The sequence below is a fragment of the Bubalus bubalis genome, chromosome 8, assembly GCF_019923935.1.
Source record: "Bubalus bubalis isolate 160015118507 breed Murrah chromosome 8, NDDB_SH_1, whole genome shotgun sequence".
Lineage (NCBI taxonomy): Eukaryota > Metazoa > Chordata > Mammalia > Artiodactyla > Bovidae > Bubalus > Bubalus bubalis.
In genome coordinates this window covers 19402567-19426993 of record NC_059164.1, presented here as the reverse complement: position 1 = coordinate 19426993, position 24427 = coordinate 19402567, and the positions used below count along the sequence as shown (strand labels likewise).

The window sequence follows — 24427 nt, the reverse complement described above, 5'->3', positions numbered from 1 at the left end:
ATTAAAACAGAGTGACTTTATAGCAGATTGTAAAGTAAAAATAGCAGATTATAAAACAACTTATAGCATGACCTTAAATTTATTTAAATATATTTTTAATTGCCTAATAGAATGATAGCAAAATGTGAAGACTAGTTACCTTTAGTTTATGGGAGTTATAAAGAATTTTCTGATAATTAGCAGTCATTTCTAGTTATTTTTCCCTATGTATTTAACTCAAGTATAAACAAATAGAATTTCTTTTTTAATTCTGTGACTTTTATATTTCAAAAATAAAATATTGTGCATAAATCATGAGACAGAATACAGTATATTACAAAGCTGTGCACTCCTTGCTCTTGATAAACTAGGACGTGCTGTTCCATAAGCAGATCCAGGAGGGAAATGCACCATCTCATCTGAAGGATGCAAACGTATTTAGTCAAACAAGAAACTGGCTCATTTGAGAGTTTTATAGCAAACAAGGACAGAAAGTAGTTTGCATAATTTTCTTATGCTCCTTTTATAGTGTTTATCTTTTATAAGGCTCTTTGGAACAGTTGCTAGCCACCTGTCAATAATGTGGCCTTTTATAGACTCAACCTTTTATTGTTCTCATGCCCTTGACATATTAAAAAAACAACCTTAGAAGGAGTCCGTGTTGAATATGGTGGGCAACATACTAATTTTAAATTTAAAAGACTGTCTTTTGTAGACTGAAATAAAGAGAGAGTTTTGAATGACATGAAGAGAATAGGCGTGCTATGCAATCCTCTTTAGCAGGAATAAAAATAAATTCATTATTTTATAAACATTTTTTGAAAGTTAGTTAAGAATCATATTTAAAGCCCTAGCCAGTGGAAAACTAAACCACATAGAATTCATTTAAAGTTGTTGTAACAATTTTGCATAATTTTGCATCAGTTCCAAGTGAAAATATTTGGATTGTGAATCCAACAATTACATAAATATTTTGTATATGTAAACAGTTGTTGAAACTTCTTTTTGCTGGAATAAGACATCCAGTGTTTTTTCTCAATTTACATACAATCTGTCAAGCTAAGTTTTCTACATATATTTATTGACCTGCATCCTAAAAGCGCTTTGCATGATACTGAATGAACACAGTCCTATAAATCTGTATGCAGGAATACATTTCCATTCATAAAGGAATATTATCCAAGCCCTTAAGTAAAAAGCTGCCTACTTTTTATTTTGTACAATTAGATTCCTAGTTCTCTGAATATAATCATGAACAAAAACGATAAATGAAGCAAGTTTCAAACCAATGTAAATTCTTTCTACTCTTGTTAAAAAATAAAAAACCAAACATCCTGATACACAAACACAACATTTCCAACACCACCATTTCCCACTCTTAGTCCCATAAGATGTGGGGCTACAATTTAATATTTATGCAGAGACATATGAATTAAAAATATCACATTCTCATATTGTATTTGGGAGACAACTTCATGTTCTCCTGGATAGAATTTGAATGTTGTGCTTTCAAATTGCACTTCAAAATATTTGTAGTTCTTCAAACATGGTAGCTAACTGGGCTGACAGTTCTTAGCTGCCAAGAACAATCTTAGATGTGGTCCGCTTTCTGTTCAATGTGTGATTATTTTAATAGTACGTGGAGGACAGAGGTAGATAGCTCTTTATCAGGTATACATTGGTGAAGATGTGGATTTTCAATTGGACACAAATGTAATACCCAAGGTGCAATGAGAAGATAAGAAAACAGGTAAGATAGCCTGCAAAGTGAATGAGCTTTACTTAAGTTCAATTGTGATTACATTGCCACCTCTACTTTCACTGGTGCCCTCATGCGTTTATTTTCCTTTAGCCTAGTGAGTATTTTTATAGATCTCTAGAATTTTCTTGGGGTATCTCCTGGTTCTCAGTGTAAATATACTGGGAATAAAATAAACCCAACAATGTTATCTATAACCAAATGATTAATAGGAATCTATGATACTATTTTTGGAATGAAAATTGAATTTGTATATAGAATATACGCTCTTTCTAATTATCTAAGTAAACTTCAGAAATACTTATTCATTATCAGTGTGTATGAAATAGTGTAGACATTTCCTTGGACTCAATTTTTTTCCTGTTGGCATTGATATTGAGCATGTAATGCTAAGTCATTTCAGTCATGTTCAACTCTTTATAGTGCTATGGACTATAGCTCACCAGGCTCCTCTGTCTATAGGATTCTCCAGGCAAGAATACTTCAGTGGGTCACCTTGCCCTCCTCTAGGGGATCTTCCCAACCCAGGGACTGAATCCGTGTCTCTTAAGTCTCCTACGTTGGCAAGTGGGTTTTTTTTTTTTTTTACCACTGGCGCCACCTGGGAAGCCCTAAGCATGTAACTAATGCCTTGAATAAAAAGATCTACAAAACAAATTCTCTCTTTCCTGAACAAAATAATTTAGGAAATTCATTCAGAAGCCAGCCATGAAAATTAAAGAGATATGATCAAGCCAAATTTGACAAAAATATGCAGAGTTCTATTGTTAAGGGCCATAGAACCAGTCTAATGGGATAAACAGATATTACCAAACTATTATTTAGTAAATTAACTGAAATTGTAGTAAACATGATGTGAGAAACATGCAGGGCTTTACCCATCTTTATTTATCTAGAGTAACTTTCAAACTTAATAGTTAACTAGTAGTGTGTATTTCTGCTTCCTAAGTTCAGATGGTTTGTTTTTTAGTAAGTGTGTTTGCTTACTCAATAATCACATACAAACTTAAAGCCAGTTAACATTTTGTATAATCAGATGTCTTAATAAAATACTTTCATCAATTAGTTGAAGCATACCCATTAGTAGTAGTGCAACCTACCTAAGGAGTACAATTAAATATTCAAGTGGCAAATCTGTAACTTCTATTTTTACTTGGAGGATAAAAGACTAACTTCTTAATAGTCCTAATCTGATTTGGTCTATTCATTATAATTGCATATTTATATCAAGAATTAAAAAATAATGAATTATTAAGAAGTTCTCCTGAATTATACCTGGGTTTTATACTTTGAGTTAGTTCAAGACTCTTACATTTTGAAATTTAGATTTAATGGTAAGTAACTCATTTTGACTGTGTAGATCACAATAAACTGTGGGAAATTCTGAAAGACATCGGAATACCAGACCGCCTGACCTGCCTCTTGAGAAACCTATATGCAGGTCAGGAAGCAACAGTTAGAACTGGACATGCAACAGACTGGTTCCAAATAGGAAAAGGAGTACATCAAGGCTGTATATTGTCACCCTGCTTATTTAAATTATATGCAGAGTACATCATGAGAAACACTGGGCTGGAAGAAGCACAGGCTGGAATCAAGATTGCCGGGAGAAATATCAATAACCTCAGATGTGCAGATGACACCATCCTTATGGCCGAAAGTGAAGAGGAACTAAAAAGCCTCTTGATGAAAGTGAAAGAGGAGAGTGGAAAAGTTGGCTTAAAGCTCAATATTCAGAAAATGAAGATCATGGCATCTGGTCCCATCACTTCATGGGAAATACATGGGGAAACAGTGGAAACAGTGTCAGACTTTATTTTTGGGGGGCTCCAAAATCACTGCAGATGGTGACTGCAGCCATGAAATTAAAAGACGCTTACTCCTTGGAAGGAAAGTTATGACCAACCTAGATAGCATATTCAAAGCAGAGACATTACTTTGCCAACAAAGGTCTGTCTAGTCAAGGCTATGGTTTTTCCTGTGGTCATGTATGGATGTGAGGGTTGGACTGTGAAGAAAGCTGAATGCCGAAGAATTGATGCTTTTGAACTGCAGTGTTGGAGAAGACTCTTGAGAGTCCCGTGGACTGCAAGGAGATCCAACCAGTCCATCCTAAAGGACATCAGTCCTGGGTGTTCATTGGAAGGACTGATGTTGAAGATGAAACTCCAACACTTTGGCCACCACATGGGAAGAGTTGACTCATTGGAAAAGACCCTGATGCTGGGAGGGATTGGGGGCAGGAGGAGAAGGGGACGACAGAGGATGAGATGGCTGGATGGCATCACCGACTTTGATGGACATGAGTTTGAATAGACTTCAGGAGTTGGTGATGGACAGGGAGGCCTGGCGTGCTGCAATTCATGGGGTCGCAAAGAGTCAGACATGACTGTGCGACTGAACTGAACTGAACTGAAGTCATAACTTGATGGTCCAATATAAATGTGTCTTTATGTGCTGTGTTTAGGTTGAGAAATAAAGATTACTGTTGTTCAGGTACAATAAGGAAAATGAGTAGATAGCAAAGATGTATGTAAGTAACTAAAATTATATATATATGCATATATATATATCACTATGTTCCCTTGAGAAGAGTCCCATATTCTGATTCTCAAACTGGTTATTTAGAAAATCTCTAAGCGAGCGTCAACAGATTTCTAAATATGTATTTTCCTTTGATAAGTTGAAAGTAATATTAAAATACTATCAGGTAGTCTATGTTTAAAAATGTAATAAATTCATTGACCTTCTTGGCTCATAAAGTTTTGACATCAGTACTGTGGGAGGACTGTTTCCATAAATGTATTTTAATGCTGGACTGGAAGGAACACAAGCTGGAATCAAGATTTCCGGGAGAAATATCAATAACCTCAGATGTGCAGATGACACCACCCTTATGGCAGAAAGTAAAGAGGAACTCAAAAGCCTCTTGATGAAAGTGAAGTGGAGAGTGAAAAAGTTGGCTTAAAGCTCAACATTCACAAAACGATGATCATGGCAGCTGGTCCCATCACTTCATGGGAAATAGATGGGGAAACAGTGGAAACAGTGTCAGACTTTATTTTTGGGGGCTCCAAAATCACTGCAGATGGTGACTGCAGCCATGAAATTAAAAGACACTTACTCCTTGGAAGGAAAGTTATGACCAACCTAGATAGCATATTCAAAAGCAGAGACATTACTTTGCCAACAAAGGTCCGTCTAGTCAAGGCTATGGTTTTTCCTGTGGTCATGTATGGATGTGAGAGTTGGACTGTGAAGAAAGCTGAGCACCAAAGAATTGATGCTTTTGAACTGTGGTGTTGGAGAAGACTCTTGAGAGTCCCTTGGACTGCAAGGAGATCCAACCAGTCCATTCTGAAGGAGATCAGCCCTGGGATTTCTTTGGAAGGAATGATGCTAAAGCTGAAACTCCAGTACTTTGGCCACCTCATGTGAAGAGTTGACTCATTGGAAAAGACTCTGATGCTGGGAGGGATTGGGGGCAGGAGGTGAAGGGGACCACAGAGGATGAGCTGGCTGGATGGCATCACTGACTCGATGGACGTGAGTCTGAGTGAACTCCGGGAGTTGGTGATGGACAGGGAGGCCTGGCGTGCTGCAATTCATGGGGTCGCAAAGAGTTGGACAGGACTGAGCAACTGAACTGAACTGAACTGAAACCCCTTATTACATATGCATATGAAGTTGATAAAGTAATGATATGGGTATGCCACATATCAAATTCTTATTTTCATGCAACTGTGATTAGTTAGCATAATATTTTCAATCTCTTTTCTATTTACAACTCCACTATTCCATTTGTAATGAAGCTAACATCTTCCCAAGTTGTAAACATCCTCCTAGTTAAACAAAATTAAATGTTTAAATAGAAGCACATTCTTCATATCTCATTCTTCGTAGATTAATTTTGTACCAGAGTATTTAAGTCTCAAGCTCTAAAATCTAGGATAAATCATAAAAATAAAAGTCAGAACTGGAATCTGAAATCCAAGATGGTTTACTTATTCATTTAAGATGTGACCTTGGCAAGTGACTCCTCCTTGGCACTGTTTTCTTCATCCATAGAGTGAACCCGCTAGCCTAGTTTAGTGGTTTTTTACTTTTCAGACAGAAGCCTCTTCTCAAACAATACATATATATAATCTCAACATGTATAAAAGTGAATGATAATAATGGAGCTTTTCTTAGGGAAGAAGCCATGAGGAAGGAGGACAGTGGGGTGGGGCTAAGTGACCCGAGAGTCCAACCCTGTATGCTGCCTGTCCCCTTCCCAAAAAACCTACTGAAGATGCTCTCAGTTCAGTTCAGTTCAGTCGCTCAGTCGTGTCCGAGTCTTTGCGACCCCATGAACTGCAGCATGCCAGGCCTCTCTGTCCATCACTAACTCCTGGAGTCCACCCAAACCCATATCCATTGAGTCGGTGATGCCATCCAACCATCTCATCCTCTGTTGTCCCCTTCTCCTCCTTCCCTCAATCTTTCCCAGCATCAGGGTCTTTTCCAATGAGTCATCTCTCTGCATCAGGTGGCCAAAGTACTGGAGTTTCAGCTTCAACATTAGTCCCTCCAATGAACACCCAGGACTGATGTCCTTTAGGATGGACTGGTTGGATCTCCTTGCAGTCCAAGGGACTCTCAAGAGTCTTCTCCAACACCACAGTTCAAAAGCATCAATTCTTCGGCACTCAGCTTTCTTTATAGTCCAACCCTCACATCCATACATGACCACTAGAAAAACCATAGCCTTGACTAGACGGACTTTGTTGGCAAAGCAATGTCTCTGCTTCTTAATATGCTGTCTAGGTTGATCATAACTTTTCTTCTAAGAAGCAAATGTCTTTTAATTTCATGGCTGCCATCACCATCTGCAGTGATTTTGGAGCGCAAAAAAATAAAGTCTGACACTGTTTCCACTGTCTCCCCATTGGTTTGCCATGAAGTGATGGAACTGGATGCCATGATCTTAGTTTTCTGAATATTGAACTTTAAGCCAACTTTTCAGTCTCCTCTTTCACTTTCATCACGAGGCTCTTTAGTTCTTCTTCACTTTCTGCCATAAGGGTGGTGTCATCTGCATATCTGAGATTATTGATATTTCCCCCGGCAATCCTGATTCCAGCTTCTGCTTCCTCTAGCCCAGCGTTTCTCATGATGTACTCTGCATATAAGTTAAATAAGCAGGGTGACAGTATACAGCCTTGACATACCCCTTTTCCTCTTTGGAACCAGTCTGTTGTTCCATGTCCAGTTCTGTTGCTTCCTGACCTGTATATAGGTTTCTCAAGAGGCAGGTCAGGTGGTCTGGTATTCCCATCTCTTGAAGAATTTTCCACTGTTTATTGTGATCCACACAGTCAAAGGCTTTGGCATAGTCAATAAAGCAGAAATAGATGTTTTTCTGGAACTCTCTTGCTTTTTCCATGATCCAGCAAATGTTGGCAATATGATCTCTGGTTCCTCTGCCTTTTCTAAAACCAGTTTGAATATCTGGAAGTTCATGGTTCATGTATTGTTGTAGCCTGGCTTGGAGAATTTTGAGCATTACTTGACTAGCGTCTGAGATGAGTGCAATTGTGCGGTAGTTTGAGCATTCTTTGGCATTGTTTTTTCTTTGGGATTGGAATGAAAGCTGACTTTTTCCAGTCCTGTGGTCACTGCTGAGTTTTCCAAATTTGCTGGCATATTGAGTGCAGCACTTTCACAGCATCATCTTTCAGGATTTGAAATAGCTCCACTTGAATTCCTTCACCTCCACTAGCTTTGTTCATAGTGATGCTTCCTAAGGCCCACCTGACATCACATTCCAGGATGTCTGGCTCTAGGTGAGTGTGAGTAATCACACCTTTGTGATTATCTGGGTCGTGAAGATTTTTTCTGTACAGTTCTTCTGTGTATTCTTGCCACCTCTTCTTAATATCTTCTGCTTCTGTTAGGTCCATACCATTTCTGTCCTTTATTGAGCCCATCTTTGCATGAAATGTTCCCTTGTTATCTCTAATTTTATTGAAGAGATCTCTAGTCTTTTCCATTCTATTGTTTTCCTCTATTTCTTTGCATTGATCACTGAAGAAGGCTTTCTTATCTCTCCTTGCTATTCTTTGGAACTCTGCATTCAAATGAGTATAACTGTCCTTTCTCCTTTGCTTTTCGCTTCTCTACTTTTCACAGCTATTTGTAAGGCCTCCTCAGACAGCCATTTTGCTTTTTTGCATTTCTTTTTCGTGGGGATGGTCTTGCTCTCTGTCTCCAGTACAGTGTCACGAACCTCCATCCATAGTTCATCAGGCACTCTGTCTATCAGATCTAGTCCCTTAAATCTATTTCTCACTTCCACTGTATAGTCATAAGGAATTTGATTTAGGTCACACCTGAATGGTCTAGTCTACATCAAATAGTTCCTCAGATGCCATAGATGGATTTTGAAAATAATGTGATCATATGATTTTTACATTTCTTTAAAATTCCAAAATAATGTGATCTCAATTACATAAATTGATATTTGTCTGTTAAAGCCCTGAGAATCCTATCTTTAAAAAACAAATGATATATGCAAATATAAGTTGGTTTTAATCTATGATAAGAAGGTTTCTAAGGTTAAGAGCCCACAACTCATTAAATCCTCTGACTTAAGTATTCCATAAAATTGCTCCATAATGTCACCACATAGTTCATATTTAGGAAATGAATACATTAATAAAATGCGAAGTCACCCTTTAAGATGCAGAAAATTACAAAAGTCTTTTAGTTAAATTTTTATTCTCTTGTCCATCTGTACATTTTACTGCGGAGATGAGAAAGAAAAATTTTTTTGGTAAACTTAAAGGCAGAATGTGCTATAAAATGAAGATTCTTCACTCCCAGCTTTGGTTACCAGAAAGAGAACACTTCTGTCAACACATGTGTACAACTAATAGATTCTTGAGGTCATAGGAGGTAGAGCAATGGAAAATGAGGGAGAAGAGAGCACATGGTACAAAATAGTTAATTGCTCAGGAAAAAAAAAAAAAAAAAAGCCTGCAGGAGACATGGTCCTTCACAAGCTGTCATTTTCTTTGCCAGTTCCTGAAATGCATGTGATGGATGTAAGGCAAGGGGAACAGGTTTTCACTGTGACTAGTTTCTGGTGACCTTTATGAGCAAGGGTTCTCTTCTACCTCCCATTAAGACAATGCATAAAATTAAGTTTTCAGTAATCCCAAAAGGACTCAAAGTTAATCTGTCCCAGCAGTTCCCTTATATAAATTCTGTGGCACAGTTCACCTTCCGCAAGAATAGAGTGTAGATCATTACTTTCCAACAGCCCTGTAAAGAGACCTACTTTACCACACTCCAGGGAAGTTAACGTTCTAGATCTTGAAGTGTCTTTCTGGAACGTGAAGTAATTTGTGGTTTTATTCTAGTAGCGCTGTTAACTCTTGTGTTTTTTTAGGTCCGTGGGGCCGATGCATGGGAGACGGATGTGGCCCAGGAGGCATTCAGACCCGGGCTGTGTGGTGTGCGCATGTGGAAGGATGGACAACGCTGCATACAAACTGCAAGCCGGCCGAGAGACCCAGTAACCAGCAGAGTTGCTTCAAAGTCTGTGACTGGCACAAAGAGTTGTACGACTGGAGGCTGGGACCGTGGAATCAGTGTCAGCCGGTGATTTCAAAAAGCCTGGAGAAACCCCTGGAGTGCGTTAAGGGAGAGGAAGGCATTCAGGTGCGGGAGATAACGTGCATCGAGAAAGAGAAAGATGTCCCTGCGGAGGATATCATCTGTGAGTACTTCGAGCCCAAGCCGCTCCTGGAGCAGGCCTGCCTCATCCCCTGCCGGCAGGACTGCATCGTGTCCGAGTTTTCCGCCTGGTCGGAATGCTCCAAGACGTGCGGCAGCGGGCTCCAGCACCGGACGCGTCACGTGGTGGCGCCCCCCCAGTTCGGCGGCTCGGGGTGCCCGAACCTGACGGAGTTTCAGGTGTGCCAGTCCGGCCCCTGCGAGGCCGAGGAGCGCATGTACAGCTTGCAGGTGGGGCCCTGGAGCACGTGCTCGATGCCCCACTCGAGACAAGTGAGACAGGCCAGGAGACGGGGGAAGAGTAAAGAGCGGGACAAGGACCGAGGGAAAGGAGTAAAGGATCCTGAGGCCCGTGAACTGATCAAGAAGAAGAGAAACAGAAACAGGCAGAACCGCCAAGAGAACAAATACTGGGACATTCAGATTGGATACCAGACCAGAGAGGTTATGTGCACGAACAAGACAGGGAAAGCTGCTGATTTGAGGTAAGGTATCTCTCTGTCAAGACCACGCATTAGAGAGTATTTGAGACCTGTGGTTGGAAGTCCTGAAATTCATCTGTGTGTCCACCTAGGGGGAGCCACCCCCAAGGGGGGCATTTTTCATTTTAAGGAACTTAAATGTTTGCGGGTTTCCTGAAGTTATTTTTGTTTTGTTCATACTTAGGCTCTCTACCACTAGAGTTCATTTAAATTTTCCTGTCAAAACCTAAAGCTTAGGAGATTCTCTATGAGATGCTGCTGCTGCTTTAAGTCAGCAATGCTGTTTTCCACCTATAAGGGGAAAAAAAAAAAAAAAAGACTTACATAAAGGGCTGGAGTTTAGGAATGTTCAATTCAGGTACTTATTTTAGTGAGACTAAGGCACACTTGCAATTTCTAAGTTTATAGCATTTTCAGAATTACCCTATAAACAAAATCTAAACCACCACCCAGGGAGCTATTTGTAAGAATAATTCCTTTCACATTTTATAAAATGGAATAACTTTTTCCCCAGAGAAGAAAAGGGGGAACCAGCAGAAAACAAGGTAAGTAGAAGTTATTTAATCATGAGTAGCTTAGTTTAGAAAACATGTAATTAATTGGCTGCATTGTCTAGACAGAAATTATTTGTCAAATTATCTCTGGGTAAACAAGGACTGTATTATGAAAGACTTTCTCATGTATGATTTATTTCTTGTGAAAATATTCATTGAGGATTATCTGAAGGATATGAGGTTCTCTGGATATTCTAAATTTTGCTCTTGGATAAGCTAGACCATCTGGGAGTGGCTTATCTGAATCATTTGCATAATTGCTTCTTCTGAAATATTTACGCAGCTATGATTTGGAGTGAACTGAGAGAAATTATGGTAACATCACTCAGAATTTTATATCATATTTATTGTAGAAATGACATTGAAAGTGTCATCTCCTCCATCACACAGTCTGTTCTCTTGATTAAAAACACATAAGATAAATTTCACAAAAGTCTCAATCCATGTGCTTCTGGTGAGCATCTGGATCGTTTTCCTTATGGCCCCTGGAAATCTTGTAATAGGTCACGTTTTCCTGTTTACTTTGGCTCTTGAGAATATAAATAGGACTGTGTGGCATGCCTATTATTTACTAACCACCGCCCCCCACCTACCCCCCTCCCCCGACCCTGCCACTGGCTTCTTTTCCTTCTCATCCTGATTATTTTCCTTCATTCTTTCCTGTCTAATGATTTTACTGTCTATGAATTTTGAACGCTGACCGAAAGCCTTTTTGAAGCAGGATACAATTGAAATAAGTGAGAAAACAGACAATTGATACATCAATTGATGAGAGACAATTTCTCTCATCATGGTGTTGTTCTGGTTGCTATTTTTAGGATATTTGCTACTCCCTTTTTTCACTTACACAATAGTATTTTCTTTCAGCCATACAGTAATTTGCTCTTTCTGTCTATTCAGAAGTTTTTGTCCAATTATTTTCCTGGTCTTGCTGAAGTATACTTCTCCTGCCGTCATTACTCAGGTTCTCTATAACCCTCTGTGTGTGTGTGTGTGTGTGTGTGTGTGTGTGTGTGTGTTCACCTCTGATGCTGTGTCATGTACATTTTCAGTTCAATCTCTGTTTTTTTCTTTTCTGACTGACCTTTTCTTGATGATTTCTTGATCTCTTTTCCTAAAGTATTAGTTGTATTAGTTATTTGGCTCCCACCATTTAATTGAATGAGCCTCCAAGGCAACTTGAGTTTTCTCCTGCTGTCACTGGGTTAATATACTGTAGACATTTAAGTTCATGTTGACTACTGAATTAAAAGTATAATTAGAATAGTAGCTACCACTGCATGGAACCTGATATTCCCAACCAGTTATTTGGAAGTAAATAGATTTAAAAATCTGTAGATCTGTCAAGGTTCTTATTTCATTAGACATATCGTATCTGTTCCAATAAAATGACACTTGCATGTATGTTACAATTTACTTAGTTTATACTCGGGTGTAAATGAAACTTTATGTTAAAACAAATTGCTTCATAATATTTCTCTTATTTGAAGACTATACATACAATATGAATATCTCTGGTTAAGAGAGTTAGTTTTAGTAAAGAAGAGACAATAATTAGATATTTTTCTCACGCATTACACAGTATCAGTGAAGCTAATAAAGTGTGAAGAATAGATGGATAACTCCAACAAAGAACAGGGCCACAGGTGCAAGACTTGATGATTAAAGTGTTTCAAATTCAGAAACAGTTTCATGATGTAAGAGAATAAAAAGTTATTTAGTAAAGCTAAAAAGGCCTATTACAAAACCTAAATAAACTTAGCTAAATAAATCTAAGAATCTTGGGTAAGCAGTTCATAGCGCAAATAAAAATTTTAGTAGAATTGCTGCTAGAACTTCAAAGCTGAAGATGATAGATTTGCTTTCTGCTTCAAACAGACTAAAATCAATAAGGATGAAAGAGGTGTATGAAAGTCCGTCTTTTATGACAATGGGAAACAATCACAGTCCCAAACCATAATTGATAGAGAAGATTTGGCCAAAGCAGTGAAATTAGATATAATTGAGAGAGGACAGTTAGAGGCACATCATGTTTTTACGTCTTTCATAAGCACTCAAAATCTCTAAGAGTAGCTTGAAATTTCTGAGCTGCCAAGTCCATGACACCTCTTAAAATGGCATGAACTGTGTTAGTGAAAGCGCTATTGGAGCACCCTTGGGTTCTGTTTGAAAACAGAATGACGTAATAGAAGGACTGGAGGAAACTCAGTATGCCGTTATTGCTAAGAAAAGACTATTAGTTTGATAGACTAGGGGATTAAAATTTTGATGACCAGTAGAAGAGAGTTATAAAGCATTACATACACTATGACGTTAAGGGGCTTCCTTGTGAACCTGTGATTTCCAGCCAGGGTTGAATAGAGTCTTAACCTAGGTAAAGAGTTGCTAGGAAAGTATTAACAAATAGCTTTTCAAGAAACCAAACATATTAAAGGAAATATGGTCTTCTGAATCAAAACCAGAAGTTTAGTGATCAAAGAAGAGTCAAGAAAATAGAATTTTAAAACTGATTTGTCAGAGCTCAGAAAAGAATTATAAAACAAGAAAGTCAAATTTATATTGCATACATCAGTAAGTAGAAGATATTCCATGGTGCAAGGTGTCACTGAGATGGAAAACAGTTTAAGAACATCAAGTAAACTCCAATTAAAAAAAAAAAAAAAAAAGATGATGGATCTGAAAACAAAAGAGATCCCTATATGAAATAATGGGATTCCTCAAGATAAAACAAGAAAAACAAAATAGATCAGAAAAAAGGAAAGCAAAAGAAGATAAACCCCCCAAAATATAATCGAAGACTTTCCTGAGCTTGAAAAGCTTTAATCCACAGATTGAAATTGCAAAGGGCCAATATTCTGCTAGAGGAGACTGAAATAATGTTCTCGTGGAAGAACTAATACAGAACAATTTTATGAAGAGAGATAGACAAAGAGGAACCAAACCAAAGAACAGAATAATACCCAATTCTGAAACACTAGAAGCATTTCCTTTGTAGTGAAAAATAAGATAAGGCAGCACATTATCTCCACTGTTAACATTGATCTGTTGGTACTAGTCAATGTAGTTGAAAAGAGAAAGAAGTGAAAACTGGAAAGCAGGTGGAAATATTAAGATTTTTTCTAGATGTTTTAGAAAACTCAAGATATTCCATTGAAAAAACAGTATAAACAATAAAATACCTCAATAGGATGGAGGACACAAAGATAATATCCCAAAATCAATATATCTCGTAGATGCAAACTGCAATTAGCTAAACATGATGGAAACAAAGTACTAAAATATCCCATTTACAGTAGTAAAAAAATATGTAAATAAACCTACTTATAAAGTTTCTGCACAGAGTACCAGACTTGGAAAGGTACAAAAGTAAATGTGTGCCTGTCCAGAACATCTAGTAAATATATCAACTGTTCCTACATTGTTACTGTAAAACAAACAAGAGAAAAGTAAGTAGAAGCCAGGGAAATTCTGAAAAATCAAAGTAGAGAGCAAAGACTAATATCACAAGATAAATCATTTTATTCATTGAATAATAATAATAATTTTATGTTAGTGCATGAACAGTCAGATCAGAAAAGAGTCTAGAAAAAAGATCCTCAAAACCCTACAACATGGTACCCCTGATGAAGGAGCATTTCCAAGCTGGGGGAAAAGATACAATGTAATGTTTGTTTTGTTTGTGGGCAATTGCTGCCCCATGTAAAGAAGAAGTGAGGAGGGCAGAAAAATTGTATCCCCTTTTCATTTGTATACCAAACAAAGTCCGGATTCATTTAATACTTAAAAATTTTGTCTTTTTAAATACTTGAAGAAAGGATGGAATGTTAAAATCTTAAAATAAGGAAGGATGCCTTAGGCCACAGAATCCAGAGGGCATACAGGAAAAGATTGATCTATACTATTTATTGGAATAAAGAAAACTTTGCTTAGGAAAAATTGTTATCAATTAATATCCAAATAGATAAACCAAAAAAAAAAAATTTGTGATATGTAAAATTGACACAGAGCTAGTTTTCTTAATGCTAAAGAACTCCTACAAATCATTAGGGGAAAAGTCCAACATCTAATGTGGAAATCAGCAAAAGTTCAAGAGAACGAAAAGACAAACCACACTGAGGAAAACATCTGCAAGACACATTTGATAAAGGGCTGCTATCCAAAATACATGAAGAACTCTTAACACTCAGCAGTAAGAAAACAAATTACTGGATTAAAAAATGCACTGGAAAGCTTTAACAAACACCTCACCAGAGAAGATATACAAATGGCAGATAAGCATATGAGAAGATGCTGCAAGTCATATGTCATCCAGGAGATGCAAATGAAAGCGGTAATGTGATACCACGACAGACGTAGTAGAATGGCCAAAGTCCAACACACGGGCAACACCAAAAGCCGGTGAAGATGTGGGGCAACAGGAACTTTCCTACATTGCTGGCAGGAATACAGACTGGCACAGCCATGTCAGAAGACAGATTGGCAGCTTCTTACAAAACTAAGTCTACTCTTACCAAATGATTATGCTTCTTGGTATTTACCCAAAGGAACTGAAAACATATGTCTACACAGAAATCTACACATGGATGTGTATAACAGCTTTATTCATAATTACCAAAATCTGCAGGCATCCAAGCTGTCCTTCAGTAGGTGAATGGATAAAGTAACTGTGTTACATTCAGACAACAGAGTATTTTTCAGTGCTTAAAAAGAAATACACTATCAAGCCATGAAAACACATGGAGGAAACTTAAATGCATATTACTTTGTGAAAGCAGCCAATCTGAAGAGGCTGCATAGTGTATGCTTCCAACTATATGGCATCCTGGAAATGGCAAAACTACAGAGACAATAAAGAGATCAGTGTTCCAGGGGTTAGATGGAAGGGTAGGATATATAGGCAGGTCACAGAATTTTTAGGGCAACAAAACTACTCATTAGTATCATGTAATACTGTGACGATTGACAAATGTCCAAACCCATCGAATGTACAACACCAAGAGTGAGCCATAATATGAACTACAGGTTGTGGGTGATAATGATGTGTCAGTGTAGGTTCATCAAGTACCACTCTGATGGGGGATGATGATAATGGGTGAGGGTATGCATGTGTCGAAGCAGCGGGTATATGGCAGCTCTTTGTGTTTTTCACTCAATTTTACTGTGAACTTAAAACTGCTCTAAAAATCATGTCTATTAAATTCAGCAAAGGACAGGATCAGGTCAGAGAAAATATGCTAATCCTCAATCATAATTAAGAAGTATAAAACATTGTTCCATCTCATTTTCTCCTGTCAGATTAGCAAATAAAAATGTTTGGTAGTGTACCAGGAATTATAGCCTCCAGGTTTGGTGATTCATTAAAAGGACTCACAGGAATCAGCATATAACTGCATTCATGGATAAGATTTATTACAGTGAAAGGAGACAGAGCAAAGTTAGCCAAGGAAAATGTGCATGCAGAGAAGATGAGAGGAAACCAGAGGCAAGCTTCCAGGGTCCTGTCTCTGAGGAGTTTCAGCCTGTGCCCCTCCAGCACACATCTGCAAGAACACGGGCAAAGTGGTGTCCCCTGGGGAAGCTCCCTAGAGACTCAGTGCCACCAAGTTTTTATTGGAGTTGATCACATAAGCACTCTCTACCTAGCATGTACAAAACTTGCAAACTCCCAGAGGGAAAACAGTGTTCTCCATAAATCAAATTGCTTAGACAAACAAATTAGTCACTGAGAGCCACTTTATAATTTAGAGCAGTTTTATCATTTAGAGAAAATTTGATATCAGTGTGGGGAACGGCTTACAAGTTAACTTACCAGATGCCAGCTAATGGCCAGTCCTACAAACAAGGCCTTTGTTTGGATAGAAGCCTAAGACTTGCTGTTGTAGCACCAGTAGTATTTAATTAGGGAAAGAAAGCCTGTTATACACTGTTGGTGGGGGAAAAAATTGGTAAAAAGTATCTGAAAATAATTTTATAAAATGTGTCAAAATTAAAATACATGTTCTCTTTGGCAGTGATTTTATTTCTAGAATTTAAAAAAATGCATCTGTGTGTAAATATATGTATAGCTCTCATTATACCATGATTTGTTACAGAAAAACAGTCTGAAACCCACCAGTAAAGGGCTACTTAAATCATGGTGCTTCCACATGTAGAGGGTTTTCAAGATGGCATTTGTGGTAAAGAACCTGCCTGCAAATGCAAGAGACACAGGAGATATGGGTTCGATCTCCTGGGTTGGAAAGGTCCCTTGGAGGAGGGCATCACAACCTACTCCAGTCTTCTTGCCTGGAGAATCCTATGGACAGAGGAGCCTGGTGGGCTACACCACGTAGGGTCTCAAAGAGTTGAACATAACTGAAGCAACTTACCAGGAATGTCACATATGGAATGCCATTGCAGTTATTACCAAGTGAGGTTATGTATCTCAATGCAGACTGCCATAACAAAGTATCATAGACTAGGTGCCTTATAAATAACAGAAAAGATTTTTTCTCACAGTTCTGGAGGCTGAGAAGTCCAGGATCAAAGCATCAGCAAATATGGTGTATGATAAGAGTCCTCTTCCAGTGTGCAGGCTCCTAACTTCTCACTGTATCTTCTCATGGCAGAATCGGGGAGAGAGCTCTCTCTAGGATTCCTTTATAAGGGCACTAATGCCATTCATGAGAGCTCCATCTTCATGATTATCTCCCAAGGTCCCAACTCATAGAATCACATGGAGGGTTAAGGTTTTCATCATATGAATTTTAGGGGGACATGAGCATTCAGTCCATTGCAGTATGTGACTTCTCTTTAAACTTAAATAAGAGAATAAGGGGTTAGGGTTTTAATTTCCTGCCTTGAAATTAGCCAGTAAAAACTGATAATCACTTTTGTTTATAGTATTAAAAAAAGGAAGTTGACTAGCGTGAAATGGTACCTCATTGTGGTTTTGATTTGCATTTCTCTGATAATGAGTGATGTTGAGCATCTTTTCATGTGTTTGTTTGCCATCTGTATGTCTTCTTTGGAGAAATGTCTGTTTAGTTCTTTGGCCCATGTTTTGATTGGGTCGTTTATTTTTCTGGAATTGAGCTGTAGGAGTTGCTTGTATATTTTTGAGATTAGTTGTTTGTCAGTTGCTTCATTTGATATTATTTTCTCCCATTTGAAGGCTGTCTTTTTACCTTGCTTATAGTTTCTTTTGTTGTGCAGAAGCTTTTAATTTTAATGAGGTCCCATTTGTTTATTTTTGCATTTATTTCCAATATTCTGGGAGGTGGGTCATAGAGGATCCTGCTGTGATGTATGTCGCAGAGTGTTTTGCCTATGTTCTCCTCTAGGAGTTTTATAGTTTCTGGTCTTACATTTAGATCTTTAATCCATTTTGAGTTTATTTGTGTGTATGGTGTTAGAAAGTGTTCTAGTTTCATTCTTTTACAAGTGGTTGACCAGTTTTCCCAGCACCACTTGTTAAAGAGAATATCTTTTCTCCATTGTATATTCTTGCCTCCTTTGTCAAAGATAAGGTGTCCATACGTGTGTGGCTTTATCTCTGGGCTTTCTATTTTGTTCCGTTGATCTATATTTCTGTCTTTGTGCCAGTACCATACTGTCTTGATGACTGTGGCTTTGTAGTAGAGCCTGAAGTCAGGCAGGTTGATTCCTCCAGTTCCATTCTTCTTTCTCAAGATTGCTTTGGCTATTCAAGATTTTTTGTATTTCTGTACAAATTGTGAAATTATTTGTTCTAGCTCTGTGAAAAATACCATTGGTAGCTTGATAGGGATTGCATTGAAAAAGTATCCACGTGAAAATTCCAGATGTAAAGGAAGGAGGAATCTAGGACTTAGAGGTGGGAAGGAGATTCCTTTAATTAGAACCCAATCCAGGAAGATCCACTCAAGAATCTTTTCCTTTGGAGTATCTCAGTCCTGCTAGGTGGGCATGGCCCATCCACAGGGGAGAGGGGGAAAGTCCTTAGTAGCCAATTCCACATCCATGTACCATAGGGGAAGTGTAACCCTAACCCCTCATCTCCTGGCTGAGTTAAGTTGTCAAAAGTGAAGTGGAGAAGAAGAGGGTATAGGAGGCAGAGATTTCTATATTGTAGCAAGCATAGCTTTAAAGCTCTTAAGATTTAAGCCTTGGCTGTAGGTCACACTCACTTCTGGAAATCTTTTAGCTGTCCCAGCTCACCAATTCCTGGGTCTGCATTTCAAAGGCATATATTTCAGGAAGAACTATGGAATCTTCTATATGTAATACGAAGCATTTAGTCAAAGTAGGACCTACTTTTGAAAATATCTTCCATCTGAACATGCCTTGTTTCATTGTGTTGCCCAACAAAGGCAATTGGTTGCAAGTATAAATCCAGTAGAAGCAATGCTAAGAAGTGTGGGAAATTCAGCCCATTAAATTCCTGAGGGAATAAGATTTAGGATTTAAAACAAATTTCTGTTGGCTAAGCCAAGAAAAAGTAGATTTATCAAGCTTCTAGATAACACCATATATCAGACATTTTAGGCACAAATATAGAAGGATTAAAAAAAATCTCAATCCATAAATATAGTCAACTCATCTCTGACAAAGCAGCAAAAGCAATACACTGGAGCAAGGATAGTCTCTTCAACAAATGGTGTGGAACAACTGAATATCCAAGTGCAAAAAAATTCTAGACATAGACTTTACACCCTTCACAAAAATTAACTCAGCCTCCAACAAACAAGATGCCCTTTCATAGGTGAATGGATGAGCAAACTTTGTTTACATTCAGACAATGGAACATTATTCAGTGCTGAAAAGAAATGAGCTATCAAGTCATGAAAACACATGGAAGAAACTTAAATGCATATTACTAAGTGAAGGAAGCCAATCTGAAAAGGCTGCGTACTGTGTGATTCTAACTACATATGTCATATTCTGGAAAAGGCAAAACTATGGAGACAATAAAAAGATCAGTGTTGCCAGGAGTTAGATGGGAGAAAGAGATGAAAAGGGAAGGCTTTTAGGGCAGTGAAAATACTGTGCATAATATTATAATGATGAATAGATGCCATTATACTTTCATTCAAACCCATAGAATGCACACCACCATGAGTGAACCATAATGTAAACTATGGACTTTGAGTGATAATGATGTGTCAAAGTAGGTTCATCCTTGGTTAAAAAAATAATGCACCTTTCTAGTGAGTGATTTGATAATGGGAGAGGCCTTGCATCTGTGGGGGCAGGGAGTATATAAGAAATTTCTGTGACTTCCTCTCAATTTGTGGTAAATTTAAAACTGCTCTAAAATAAGTGATCTTTTTTAAAAAGAAAAACTGCCTAATACATGAAGAATAAAATAGTAACTCCCAGAAATACTGACACATTGGAGTATTTTTCTCTGAGTTTGTTACCAATTTTCTTTTTAGTCTCTATATAAATGCGTCTTAGCATTTCAGTAGTGATGAATCATGCTCAAATGACTGATTTTTTTCCTAAACTCATGCTTTTTTTTACATACCCTCTCAACTTCAAAATTAAATCTTATTGAGAGGAAATTGTATTTCTTTTCAACACAGTCTCTTTCTGTGTGTTTCCTGTTTTACATTAGAATATTTGTTAACTACTCCATCCTTCTCTTTTAAGCTTGCTGTCTAGAATTGGTCATGTAAAAGCTACCGGCTTTACAACAGTCTGAAAATTGCAAAATTTAAGTAATGGATAATGAAGAGAAATACGTTGTTAATAAGAATAGGGAAACCTATGCCCTCATGGCTACACACCATTGCACAAGACATTTAAACTTTGTGGGACTTAAATCTTTTCACCCATAAACCATATGTGTGGACAGTGTTAGGCAGTGATGAGTGACAGAAGGAGGGATATTAAAAATTCTCCGATAGCCTTCCAAGTTTTGTGATGACAATGAACCTTGAACCAAAATCATGCCTAAAATTGTAGGTGTAAAACCGTATCTGTTTTTCTTGGCAGAAAGTTAATTTTCAACGTGTTCCACAAATCACTTGATCATGAAACATGGAAATGAGTATCTATGCAGGGCTTGTAGAATAGGACAGCTGTCCTGGTCTTGAAAGTATCTGCGTGGCTTTTACTTGGTTGATGTGCTATATGGTTCCTGAGGCTGTTCCCAAGCTATACCTGTGAATCAGTGAAATTGAAAATCTTATCCTAAGCTTACCAAAAAGGAGGTAGTAAATTGCCCACTTTTTTAAAGTAATACTGACTATTTTTAGGTTCCTCAGAGTCCACTTATAAAATTACTACTTTTCATGCATAAATATCAGGCTTTTAGATTAAAAAACTTTCTGTAATAGCCCATGTTGATTTGCCTGCCAGATACTCACCAGTATTTCTCTCCATCTTGCCTCAGCTGCATTCTGGCCACATCTTACTAAAGAAATAGTCAATGTGTCCACATTTTTCTGTAGATAATATATGGCTAACCAGATAACCTTGACTTTTTTCAAGCTGACCGGGTATAGATTATATTTACTCTCAGAGAGTCACTCTTAACCCTTGCAGATCCAGCTTAGTTGCCTGGAGATTCATCTCTGAGCAGCATATTAATAAGACTTCCCAGTTTTCTTCTTCCTGGTTGAACTCGACCCACGGGAGTAAGTGAGGTCTATCAGAAAGTGGGAAGAGAGGACGATTGGGGTATTCATTCTGCCTTCTTGGGTCAGCAGTGGCTGAGTTTTTCTAACAAAATACTTCAGCCTTTGCCTAGCAGCCTTTTCCTACGGCTCTCCATCTGTCTTAGTGCTGCTAAAATCCTTTTCTTGGTCTCTTGATAAACCTTGGGATGATAAATTTCTTCGTTGTTTAAGCCCCAGGGTGCTTCGCCATGCCTTGACAATATAACACTGCCCATGCTGTTGTTAATAATCCTTGTATTGAACTCTTCTGAATTAACTCTTGTAAGTCTGCAGTTTGCTTTCTTGCTACCCCTGACATACACTGGAATATAGTATCAGAGCCAGGGAACTACTTCCATGTCATTGCTGATTTACTTGTTAATTAACTTAGTCTTTATTTACTCCCATTCAACTAAGTGCCTGACCAATAATCAGCCTCCAATAAATGTTTGTCAAATATTAAAATTTAAGTAAGTATTTAGTCTTAGAACTTGAGCCTTTTAGTGAATAGTAGGGAGTCAAGTAAGGCCAATAGGAAAATGGAAACTTCTGCAGATTGTTGAAGAAAATAACCCAAATATTAAACTAAGAGAATATAGAATATATATAATGTAGAATATAGATATTAGGCCATTCAGGTGACATACCTTAGGATATATTTCAATATCATTGTGCCTGTTTAACACCAAAGAATTGCTGTTGCATAGTTAGATAAAATATATTTCTATAAAAGTTTAAAAATGTACCATTCATAATATTGTAAATGTATTCCTATAGGTTATAGGCATTAGTATATTTAGCTTAATTTTTAGTCCATTTATTAGCATTTTTACTTATACTATAAGCATATTATTTCTGTTTACATCTTGAAGCTACTTAAACTTATTCTTACCTATCAATTATTTGGTGTTGATAACAGCAAACTAAAAGGCTGATATAGTCAATATCCACGTATATCAGATTCAAAAATAGCAATGTGGCCCTCAGGGTCACTTCTCATATCTGAAGGTACCACTGTCTCATCATGCCTGGGTATCTTCACCTCTTGTACACCTATCCTTGTTACCTCCCAAGAGTGTTTTCTGATTTAAATGATAATCCTATCATGGGATAGTTTTTTTTTTTTGTTTGTTTGTTTTAAGGCAACTCTTAGGTAGCTTTTAAAATGTTTAACTGAAAGGAAAGCATTTAAATTGCTTTGTAGACATCACTGCCTCATGCTCCTTCATATAAGCTTTACATCAAGTTCATTCCAAATGTCTTTCCTCAGAACTTTATTAATATCTCTCATTTGATTGTTCTAAGTTTAGCTTTCTCCCTTGAGCTGGTGTGAGAGCTTGTTTCCTGGAGAAACTTCCTGGAGCGGGCACTTCCTAAGCAGCATGGCCACGGATTGGGCAGTGACCTTGCGTTTCCTTGGCAGCACTTTTGATCTCACCCATTGTTCTCTTTTATTTGCTGGAATTCTACCAGCTTTATATGGGTAGTACCAAATCTCTCTCTGACTGGAATATAACAAGAATTTCAATGGGAGGAAATAACTTTCAGAGGGAAAAAAAATCCATGTGGGATAAAGATTTTAGCAAACCATTAATGCATTATTTGAATACCATAATTAAGAATATGCTCACTCGTAGAATCTACTAACACATTGTGTTAGTAACTTCATGTTTATATCTTATTTCCTCCTTAAAATTGTTGCTTACATATTGGGCATTATTTTAGGCCTCTTATCACACTTTCACCTTGCTATGTTCTTTATTGTTCTAATTTTATATTATTTTATTACAGAGCAGTTATCCAATTTTCCCCAAAGATTTTTTGACAACTGTTTTTTTCTCTATGTAGTATAAGTATCTGGTTACTGATACTACATTTTGAAAGAATGTCATCATGGAAAATTTGCTTGGGTAGCATTTACCAGGATAGTGATTGAATTGTAAATGAACAAAATCACTGCACTGTGCTTAATACAAATAGCCATTGTACTCTGAAGATCTTAGAATGTTGGTACAATTATGTCCAGTGTAAAGAGCTGGAACAAAGAAGCATGTTTTTGATTTTAAAAAATCAATCTTGACCACTGATAGACAAGAATGCATTAAATTTTGCTTTGATATTACAAAAAAAAGTAATAAATAAAGCTTTGAAAAGGCCTTTAATATCTTACAGTCAGATTACTAATTGACATGTATCTTATATGTAGTGGTGGTGTTCAGTTGCTAAGTCGTGTCCGACTCTTTGCTGTGCCATGAACTGCAGCTTCCCTGTCCTTTGCTATCTCCCGAAGTTTGCTCAGACTCATGTCCACTGAGTCAGTGATGCCATCCAACCATCTCATCCTCTGTCACCCCCTTCTCCTCTTGCCCTCAATCTTTCCCAGCATCAAGGTCTTTTCCAGTGAGTCAGCTGTTTGCATCAGGTGGCCAAATGTGTATGTGTATATAGACAGATAGATAGCAGTCCTCTTGACAGATGGATATAGATAGAATAAAAGGGATAAAATTTTTATTCAAGAGTAATAATTTATCAGAAATTTTTTCAATAGTACAAAATTTGTAGACTTTCAGATTTCATACAAGAAATGATATACTGATACATTTTGGATTTTACATAGAGTTTTAGAAAGCTCATCAAAAATGCTGTTCTCTAGCAAGTTCACATCTATCAAGGATCCTGCAGAGTGAAAATTTAAAGTATAGGTCAACTAAAATATGGTAGACACTATATAGTTCCAACTCTATGTAAAGCATTGTCCCTTTACTTGATATCTGAACTTTATGCATGAGAAACAGGAAAAAAGTGAAAAACTAAGCAAAATTATTTTAAGTTACTATAACTCAATAAAGACTCGGGAAGTTTCTGTCTTTTATGAGTTGTGTAATATATAGATCATAGTTGCTAATAAAAACACCTGATGAAAAGATAAATCTGAAATAAAACGACTATAATTTTCAAGAGACAGCTGTGTCTATATTGTCTAGAATAATTTGATAAGGCAACAAAATTTAACGAAGTTCCCCAAAATGAATTGTGTTTACCTAGGTTTGGTGTGATGAGAAAAGTGAGCATTCCAAGTAAAGCATAGTTTTTTGAAAAAAATCTCAGAACTGGGAAGGAACAGATCATCTCTAGAGGGTGGTGAAGATAGTAAGACGAAAAATTTCAAGGGCTTTTTTAGTAAGCAGGAGCAGAATTATGTTCACAGACATAAATGGCATGCAGAATGGATTGGAGGGCCCAGATGTTAGT

General features: G+C 37.5%; 1 protein-coding gene across 3 annotated transcripts in view; it reads left to right on the top strand.

Moving 5' to 3' along the window:
- Nucleotides 1–24427, top strand: part of THSD7A (thrombospondin type 1 domain containing 7A) — a 492988-nt gene that overhangs the window by 198753 nt on the left and 269808 nt on the right. For all 3 annotated transcript variants that reach the window (XM_045166358.1, XM_045166357.1, XM_045166359.1), the window contains exon 2: nucleotides 9171–10002. In XM_045166358.1, the coding sequence (XP_045022293.1) occupies nucleotides 9171–10002 (832 nt within the window). The remainder of the gene's footprint in view (nucleotides 1–9170; nucleotides 10003–24427) is intronic.